General features: G+C 33.9%; 1 protein-coding gene across 1 annotated transcript; it reads right to left on the bottom strand.

Moving 5' to 3' along the window:
• Positions 1 to 351: 351 nt before the first annotated feature.
• Positions 352 to 9,453, bottom strand: LOC119192673 (zinc/cadmium resistance protein-like). Its single transcript, XM_037446474.1, has 3 exons — positions 9,240 to 9,453; positions 3,469 to 3,691; positions 352 to 713 (listed from the first exon to the last, which is right to left on the bottom strand). The coding sequence occupies exons 1-3, from the start codon at positions 9,414 to 9,416 to the stop codon at positions 367 to 369; spliced, it is 747 nt and encodes a 248-aa protein (XP_037302371.1). The 5' UTR covers positions 9,417 to 9,453; the 3' UTR covers positions 352 to 366.
• Positions 9,454 to 10,434: the final 981 nt, after the last annotated feature.

The following is a 10,434-nucleotide window of genomic DNA, read 5'->3' as shown; positions in this document are numbered from 1 at the left end:
GATTATTAATTATTTTTACATTTTTCTTCAACTGCGAGAACTAATCACTAACTAGACGTGAATTTAAATTTTTTACTCTGCCAATACTCTGTTTAGTTACCCAGATTAAAGCCGAAACAAAATGTATGAAAATGGACCTTGAGCTACCACCTTAAGCATTTGACTTAGTCACAAAAAATTAAACACAAAATATCTGTGAGCTACTAAGTAATATTTCAAATGAATTACACATTATAATTATTCAGATTTGGAGCGAAATATTGATACAAATTTTAAGGTAGTAGGATTTTAAAGTTGACCTTTCGACTCCGAAAACCTACATCAATATTATAATTAAGGTGAGATTTTGGGCAATTGAACGCAAATTTAACGGTAAATATGGTAGGATTTTGATTTTGCCCTTTCAACATCCGCATCAAAATTAGTATTAAGTCGCAAACAAATCAAACACTTACCCAAAGCATCAGACAAGACGTGCAGGAACACTCCCTTCATATTCATGTGTCCTGGATCGTTGTTCGCCCTGCATGGCGTCTGCTTGTTATTATTCTGTACTTTGCTGACTTTAGGCGGGACCATTTCGTCTGTTTCCTCCGTGTCCGTCGCGTTGTGGCCTAGTGCCATGTCAGCATTACTGTTCACGATCTCAGTGAGGTGCCTCACGTTGGATGGTGGTGGAACACCTCCGTGCGAATGTCCGTGCCCGCTGTGTTCTAACGAAAACAGTTTAGGCATTTAGATTCGATTATTAGATGATAAATGGATTATAGGGTGGTAGGTTTCTCATATGTGAGAGTCCGCGTTGGTAGGTACCACTGCAATGTCTATTTCTACCGCCAAGCAGTGTGTAGTCACTGTTGTGCTTCGGTTTGAAGGGCATTGTAGCCAGTGTAATTACTGGACATAATAAGACTTAACATCTAATGGATACAAAACAATATATAATACTTTGTAATTTAAGGTGTTGTATGGTGTTTTTGCTGTTTATGGGCTGTGGTATTGCTTACCAATAGGGGAACGACAAGCTCGTCTCATCATTCAAAGCAATAAATAAATTATATAGAATTGAAGTATAATGCCTGTATGCATTTATATTATACTACTTTTTTTAACTGACTGAACGGGACGGGCCAATTGCTCGTCTGATAGACTGCCACGACTACCCAATAACAGAAGCAACACCATCTCAGAAGCTTTGTATAACATCGGACTACCTTCACCGTCCTAAGACATAAGACGCAACGATGTCTTGAAATATCTACTAAGCATTTACTAATTAGTATGCCATAAAAGACAGTGCCGTGAAAAGAGAGACCAGAGCTTCTGAACCAGCCCACAAACCCAACCATTTTTTAATAATTATTACATACTTAATATTATATATTATACACATTTATTTTAGGTGCCTCGATAACAGAAAAATCGTTATAGTGATTAAAGACATCGACAAAGTATATCAAGACTTTAAGTACTTAATAAGTGTATTATAAACGCAATTAAAATAAGTAAGATAGCTTCAAATAATTAGATTTACATCATAATGGATTATATTATATCAAAGGCTTAAAACATATTTAAGATTAACCGCTCGGCAACGAGCGAAGGCGCAGCGGTACGGATATTGGGAACACAATTGAGTATTTGATGATTTTTTTTTATTTACTTTTATCAACACGTTTGTTGTGAAGTCATTACTACGTTTGCGTAAATTACACATATACCAGTTTTACAACACTCTAAAATGCTAAACGTAATTATATAATTCTGAATGAGATGTAAACAAATAAACATAAACAGGTTTTATAAAGCAAAATAACGATGAAATTATTTCTAGAAATATACTGACTATAGATAAATACCAATTTCATCAGCTTTTAGCAGGATACACTGATATCCTTCCGCCCTATCATTACCAACGATTGAATTTTTATTCAGGTTCCGGAACAGCAATTGCGAACCTTACCACCTAATAATAAGGCTCAACTTGAATGCATTTGAGAGCTCTCGTTATGACTCCTCATCCTGGTGTCTATACTCGAGGTAGACAATCGCATTTTTCATGGCAGTATTTACTCTTATATAAACTACTACTACTACAACTACTCCTCTATATATCGCCTCACAGAAGACAAATGGGCAAATAGTTCCTTCTTAGAAAGTGATCAACTTTTGAAGAAAACCAGTCTCTTCCATGAATTTAATTTACTAAAGTAACCACTGCATTATCATTGGCATAATCCGGAATGCCAGAATGCAATACAAGAAATTGCCAACATAACTGGACGTGTACGGGAGGACAGGTCACAACTATGTGACCTTAAGACAAGAAAAAATATTTGCTAGCAAAAACTTGTTTGATTTCTGATGAAATTTATCACGCTGTTGTATAAGGCGGATATATAGTCGTAATTAGCAGTGAGTACGTTTTTGTGTAGCAGAACTTAGACTAGTTGGGTCACAAGGTTATAGTACCATAATCCCTTGAACATTTACAATGTCCAAGAATTTATCAGGGAGATTCTGACATTTAATCAAGACTGAGAAATAAAAAGGCTAGGGTATTTATTGAGCCTCTTGCAATATGCTTTCTCCGAAATTGAATGTGCATTCGATGTGGCAATAAGCGCCTGCTTATTTTTTTTTTTTTTTTTTTCATCTTTAATTGAAGGATTGAGGATTTTATTCATCCCATGACGTAGAAAGGGGCCTCCCTTTCTACGTCATAAGATGAAAATAAAATCCACAAATATAAGCACTTTATATCCTTTGAATCTTACGCGATTTTATGTTAATGATTATTACTATAATGAAAATAACTATGGGGAAATCCCAACACATGTACATGACGCGCACGTTAGGCATACCGCTATATGAATCATGAATATTAACACAAACGAACAGCGCCAACAACATCCTGCTACGGTAAGTGGGAAAGATTGGTTCGCCTCCCCAACCGGCACCCACGATATACTACATACAAGCGAGCTCATGCCAGAATCTCTGATGGGATAGGTAGAGCTGCAAGTAATACAATATATGTAATACTCCAAGTTATAGCATATGCATAGGCTAGAAGTACATCCTGTAATAAGGAGACCCTATCGCCACGCCAGGCACAGATCGAAAGCAGAAAAACTTACGAGTTACTATTATTGGTAATAATTCATACTCGTATTTTTCTTGTTGATCGACGTTACAGTTGTACTGATAAACTCTTTGTTCACAGCCTAAGTATGCTACCACTAGGTCTATAAAAACTTGAGAATTACGATAAACTAGACCAAAGGAATTTGTAAAACAAGGAAACGTATTAAAGAATATGTACGTATATATTTATGGCAAGTTTGAACTGCTCATAAATGTGTAGTATGTATTAATAGTTGTAAATAAACGACATAATTTTTAGTAAGGGTTCTAGCGTCACTTGCATCAACCAGACTACCATAATATATATCTATAGATCCTTACCATGAAACAGGAACAGTCCACAGATGTTGAGCAGTAACCCAAGGGTGCCGACGGCGACCAGCAACCTCGCATCGTGTATCATCTCGATCTCTATGAACCGCTTGACCGCCTCCACCGTGATGCTGAAACACAGCGCCACCAGGAACACGGCGTTCACCAACGCGCCGAGCACTTCGGCACGCGCCCAGCCGAACGTGTTCTTCGACCATTTCTTTGGTGACATCTACGAGAATTGATTTTGTTAGAATTTAAAATTGGAACATGAAAATTGCTCCAGGGGATTAGTTGCGTTTCGTATGTTTTAGTTATTAGAGCTTTCTTATAGTAGACATTTACGAGAATTGGTTTTGTTAGTTATTTAAAATTGGAAATTGAAAATTGCTCCAGACGATTAGATGAGTATCGTACGATTTAGTTACTAGATCTTTCTTGTAGTAGAGCCAGAAATGGCCTATAACAACTAAGATCAACAAGTAACTCTGCTATGTTTATAAACATTTATTTTCTCAAAGATTACAAAAAATCACTTGTAGAGAAAATACAAAAATTGAAATAAAATATTTAAACCGGTTTAGCTAGTTATAAGATGGTATTCTAAGGTGTCTAAGGTTCAACGGCAACGTCTGTGTGTTATTTGTTTATTAATTTCAATGTTTTATTAACGAAAAATCCTTCAAGATATGGCTTTTCAATAGTTTTTAAAAGTGCAAATAGATTTAGTATCTTTAATGTTCTTTGGCAATTTATTATATACCTGTGCTGCCTCAAATAAAATGCTGTTCTTTCCGTAATTTGTTCTTGGAAAAGTTAAATAGACGTTATTTCCCTGTCTTGTACGTTTGTGTCGGTCTGTTACGACTACAAAAGAAAAGATTTTTTTCGGCCCAAATATTCTTTTCAATGTAATTAATCAGTAAAAATCATAGCTATTGGTAGAGAGCTAATAATATTTTGTTTCACTTCTCTGGTGGGGAATAATCATCGACCAGGTCAGAGTGCTTTCTTACAACACATCCGCCAGTATAGCTCTTGCAACCCATAATCTACTTTTAAAAAACTCGGCTTATCTCTATTAATACCTAAATTGTTTTTCATACGTAATGCAATTAATCAAATAGAATACATGAGCAATATAGGATGTTCAGTAGTAAAGAAGGCTCGGAGCCCACCAGTGGGACAGTGAGTACATTTTCTAATTCAGGGCTGGTAGTACCATTAATTTAATTATAAGCATGAATAATAAATATAGAGTTTATCATAGTCACCATAGAAAATAATTATTGAACGGAGGTTTTATATCCTGTGGAAAGTAGTTATTTCCCCTTCGTCGGAACCAAGCCGTGACATGACCCCGGAAGTTGGCAGGGGCGTGTAATCGACCCAATTGGCTAGCTACCCTTTTCTAGGAGTGTCACCTAAATATATGCAATATTGAATAGGCATGCGAGTGACGAAGTCTTCTGGCATTGCATAATATTTTAGTATTATAGGAATTGGAAAAAAGTATATGTAAAGGTTAAACTAATGCACCATATACTTTGTAGTTGGGGTTTCAATTTATGTGTTACTATAAAAGAATCGATTTTATTATGTAAATTTTAAAAAGCGGCGTCAGTTGTAAATGATAACATTTGGTTAACAAAAATGCGTTTAATAAGTTTCGAGAAAATAATTAAAAAAGAAACCATTATTATCAATAATTAGAAAACTGTAATCGATTTCTAGGTATGATTTATCGTATTCCTCACCGCATCACGGATAATGTGTGCTGTAGAGAATTAATCTGTGATAATTTTAAACGTAGAAAGAAGTGGATTTCACGTTTAAAATCTGATTTACCATACAATTTAATGTTAAATTGACACCAAATGTATATTCGACAACAATTACTACAATTCGTTAAGTAATTAAGGACATCGATTTAATTAACGAGTTTGTAATTAACAATTAAGTGTTTAATTAATTGAAATGCAATAATAATTGCCGAGGAATTAGGTTCGCGGACCAATAAGATTAAGGGTAGAAAGGGAGGCTTCCTTAGGTCCTTGGACCTTATATTTTCCTACACATCATTTACGCAATCAACATGCCAATGCGATATTTTATAATGTGTATTTTGCATAATGTTATATAATTCCAAATAGCAGAACAAGTTCAAAGGAATATAAACAATATAAAATCATTTGCAACGTTTTTTAAACAATATCATACATTAGTCTGTCATCATTTTCGAACACGTATAAAAACTCGTATGTTGGATATAAATAAAAAGTAAACATATAATATAAAATGTTCATTCAATAATACAAACATTACTCAGCCTTTACAAGGTAAAACCAAGCCACAATCCGGTGTAGAAATTTACATTTATTTATATTCAGTTTTATAGAATGTTATTGTACGATACTTGGAACTGAGGGGAATTTGTATAATATGACGTCATACAAACTACCTGAGATGAGCAACATCTCTACGATTCAAATGAGTCATTGAAGCTAAACAAAATCCTAATTAAAAAACGAGGAAAGTTTTTTATCTCCATGTAGATATAAACATGGGCCAAAGTAATTACGGATTGGATCTCAACGAATGATCACAGGAAACATAAGCTATCAGGAAAGCGATGGAAAGACGACCTGGACGCATTCGAACCAGACAGGAATAATAACGGAAGACTGAAAGAATTAGAAGAAGATTGCCTTTGACTAGCAATGGGAAGAAAATAATGGCGGAAAAAAAATATTTTTAAAGCTGTCAATGAGCTACGAGGAATCAAAGATACGTTAACAGAAAAACTGCTGGTAGTCACCAGCGTACCTACTGAATACGTGTTCAGACGTAGTATACGTGGTGGTAAGTCTTTCGTACACGAATCCTTCTGTGTAGGTTAATAAATTGTCTATTTGTAACGCAAAGAACAAGAGCTATTATATAAAAAAAATACTTTCGCATATGAAATAAGCAACTCTCTAGTTAATATTGCTTCCAGTGAAACTGATAATTTTTTATGTCCTAAGCCTTGACGCGACAAATTAATACAAGTTACTATCAACATGGAACATATTACGGTTTGCTTCCAACTATACATTTTAACCAACGCAGTTCAGTTACATAAGAGACTTGACATATTTAATCACGCACTGTGACAAAACCCAATCATGTGGAATGAATGCATTAATGAAAACTATACGGGTGAGATATCTAGCTTCATTTGTACTATTTTTATTCTTACCAAACTTCGATCAACAGTACACTATTGGTATTATATTGGTATTGTTGAACGAAGTTACCGAACTAAAGGACCATGCATGTTGCAACACAGTAAAATATGATTATCAGTAGTATGTGTTTGAAAGTTTTGTTTGACTATTAAACTAACACGTAGACTTGGGATTATAGTCATACAGTTATTCGACTCTTGAAGTTCATGTAATTTTTATGTGCAATCGTGAATGAAGGCGAGTGACTTGCTCGTATCGTCATTTAGTTGAATTAAATTTGTTATCAGTCTATTAAGGCTAAATAGTGTAGCAACTAGAAATCCAACAATGTGGGTGGTGCTGCTATAGATAAGTTGAGACGCTTAGAATAAAACGAATTCTCGTCATTCATAAAAAATATAATTTCAGGCTTTGATCTATTTCGAGAAATTAAAATTCTTTACTTTATAATACTCTTAAAAAGCGTCTGAAACATTGTTAATTCATGACATTTTGATTTATGAGAATTAAGTAACTATTATGTATTCCTATATTGGCGGCGTATGACCTATGTATGGTAGAAAACCGTCAAATTGAGACACATCTCACTACCAGCGAAAGTATATCGACTTAGAAATGCGACTTAATATAACCGGCTTTTAAATCCGAGTGCATTTATGCTGTCGCTGAACATACATATCGGCTTGTGTGCAGAATCCTCCCTTGGCTTTAACATGGCGTAAACTGACTTATACCTAAAAGGTTAGGCAGAGGCGCATCTAGCTCATCCTCATTTGACAGATCCTATATCCGTATCAAAATATGGAGCTAGCTCATCGTTGAACAAAAATCCAATCTGGATATGTTGTTTAAATAGTTAAACTTCGCTTTTAGGTACCTGAACTAAAGGTTTAGAGTCCAAAACTCCTGCTAGTAAACCAATAATGCGAATTACTTTTAACAGGCAATGCAATATTGATCCGTAATCACAGAAGTATTTAAACTATTTTTGTACTAAAATACTAACCACGTATTTTATAAAACATTTTAAATAGTATTATTTATATAACAAAGGATCTTAAGCGATGGGACTTCACAGCATAAGGAATATTGTTGCAAAATTACGAATCTAGGAAGAGTATAGACTTCCTCAATGTTCTATTTGGCATCAGTTGTGCGTTTAGCGTTTACTACTTCCGAAAATGCAATGTCCGTGTTATAGATGATACGACGAATTTTATAATACTGAATCAAGGTAATAAAAAATCGGATGGAAAACAGTTTTTATTGTCAAATACCTGATGCAAACTATCATAGGATCAACTTAAGTTTTAACATCTATTCTCGAGAAATTTGTGTTTTCTTATTGACAAAACTTGCTTCCGTAAATCGTAATAAGAAACATTGGTTTTAGAAACGCATGTAAATACCCGCTAAAAATTATTTTTGGATGATTTTCTATTGGTTATAAAATGTTGCATAGTCATTACTTAGCTGAATATAATTAAAAAATATTAAAGTTTGTATAATAAGTCTTAATGAACAAAACGTAATCACGCCTTTTTTCCCGAGGAGGTAGGCAGAGGTGGAACCAGGGCACTCACTTTCCATCAAGTGTTTCGTCCTGATACGATAGGAGGCGAGCCATACCGGGCACAAATTCTAGACTACGGGCTGATATTAAACAGAAAATCGCAAATAACACTACGGCTTGGATTCAATCCGGGACTTCAAAGCAGATGTTGTGCTCACGCAATACAACTACGCTCCTAAAGCAGTAATTTGTTTTATTTGAAGTCAACATTGAACTAATAAACGACCTACAGAATAATGTTTTTCTTTGTGGTTAATTATTATTCTATTGTTTAACTGTATAACTGACTTTTTTTTATTTACCACTGCATGTAATTGTAATATTTTGCGATACTTTATTTTCGAAATACTCCATAAATCATTTTATTCATTACATTGTTAGTGAAACAATGAAGTCTAGTTATAGTACACAGGATAATATTTTTTAAATATTTTCCTTTAATATAAAAAAATGGTATAAACTATAAAATATATAATGTGGATAAGAGCTAACTTAAATGAACATAATCATTTTTTTTTCCTTTTAATCTGCTGCTCGATATACCTTTCCTATTAGCGATAATAAGTTGATGGAGTGGTGCAACTACTACAATAGAACACTTTTAAATACACCTATTTAATAGTTGGTTCAAATATTTTCCAGTTTACTTAAAAATCATGGTTGATAAATCAGTTTTTTGCCATTTGTTATTGCTTGGTCATCCACATAATAAAACAAATCCTATCCCACTACACCTGATGATAAGTGGAATGGGGCTAATAGAATGTCGACTGACAAGAGATGATTACCCCTCGGCAGTCGAGACAATTATGCCGTCCTCTTGGAACCGGATATACACAGGCGGATCCTAGAACATGACACACTTACGTGAACTACTATGGCGGGTTTAAACACCTTGTATATGCTAGTAGCTATTAGAGCGGATATAAAATATATCCTACTACCAGCAGAAATGCTTTGTCTATGATAAAACTTACTTTGACTGATAAGAAGGCGATTATCAGCGCCGCCACATCACTCAGCATGTGGAATGAGTCTGCCACCAACGCCATAGAGTTGGTGATGTACCCCACAATTAACTCCACAAAAAAGAAGCTCCCCGTCAGCCATAACATGGATAGAAGCCTGCATTTCTTCCCCGCAAACCTCGCCATTGTGTCTATTGACAAAGAATATAATGTTACTAAAAATATAAATCAGAGTATAGGTAAAAACAGTTTCACAAACACAAAAAATATGATAAAGTGAGTAATCTCCTACTATTCAAATTGGCTAAATGAATCAGAGTGTGAATTTTTAAAGTAACCACCTAAACCATTCAATGCATTTGTGCAAAATTCAGCACACAGATAGACATATACCTTGATTAACACAAAGCTTCTAATCCTGAAAAAGTGGTTTTAATAACAAGAAATGTCCACCTAATCATTTAAATTAACAAAATTTATAGTTGTCATTTGTATATGTTATCTGTGTAAAGCCATTTAAGGCAATAAAAGTAATAAGAAATGACTCATTATCTTCCCTCGGATTTAAGCTAGCACACCAAATTTATGATGAAAAAATTCACCAAAAATGGGCACATTGTCAATTATCATGACAGTCTATGACAGAAACATCAATTTTATGCTGAATCTTGCATTTGAATATTATTAGTATAGATTTTGTGATTCAAAGTTAGGATATTATAATATTTAACAAATTGTGCTTTTTCATTTTGTCAATATTAATAAAATTTGTGACAGTTATTATTTTCTCAAATTTATACACAAATATTGTCAATTTATTGTAACAATTGAATTATAAGATTTAAGAACCCTTATGTGTGTAACAATGTATGAAAACAATACATCTATTATTATGATTAATTCATCAAATCGAGATATTTTAATTTGTTTAACATGTATTCAATGTGATAATCTATAACTTGTTGCTTTGCGTTGTTACCACTTACCAATATTAAATGGATAATGTGACAAAGAATTATTGTTTTATTGTTAGGTAACAAATAAATTATGGAGCTGAGACAAGTTTAATTTAAATGTTTAATTATTATTGACAACTAATTATACTTAAGATTTTATTTATTTAGCACTTTATATACAGGCAGACAACATAGGCGTTTTCAACCAGTCAACCTTATGATGGTGGATTATGGCAGATGCACTAAAA

This window comes from Manduca sexta, unplaced genomic scaffold, assembly GCF_014839805.1.
Source record: "Manduca sexta isolate Smith_Timp_Sample1 unplaced genomic scaffold, JHU_Msex_v1.0 HiC_scaffold_3063, whole genome shotgun sequence".
Taxonomy (NCBI): Eukaryota; Metazoa; Arthropoda; class Insecta; order Lepidoptera; family Sphingidae; genus Manduca; species Manduca sexta.
The sequence above is the reverse complement of the archived record's forward strand: the minus strand, read 5'-3'. Positions and strand labels throughout refer to the sequence as shown.

Bases quoted from the DNA above. Each gene is read 5' to 3' on its own strand.
- LOC119192673 (XM_037446474.1), bottom strand. From the start codon at position 9,416: ATGGCGAGGTTTGCGGGGAAGAAATGCAGGCTTCTATCCATGTTATGG. The intron at 3,692-9,239 runs GTAAGTTTTATC...CAATTCTCGTAG, and splicing joins TCGCCTTCTTATCAGTCAAA to ATGTCACCAAAGAAATGGTC. The intron at 714-3,468 runs GTAAGGATCTAT...TGTTTTCGTTAG, and splicing joins TGGACTGTTCCTGTTTCATG to AACACAGCGGGCACGGACAT.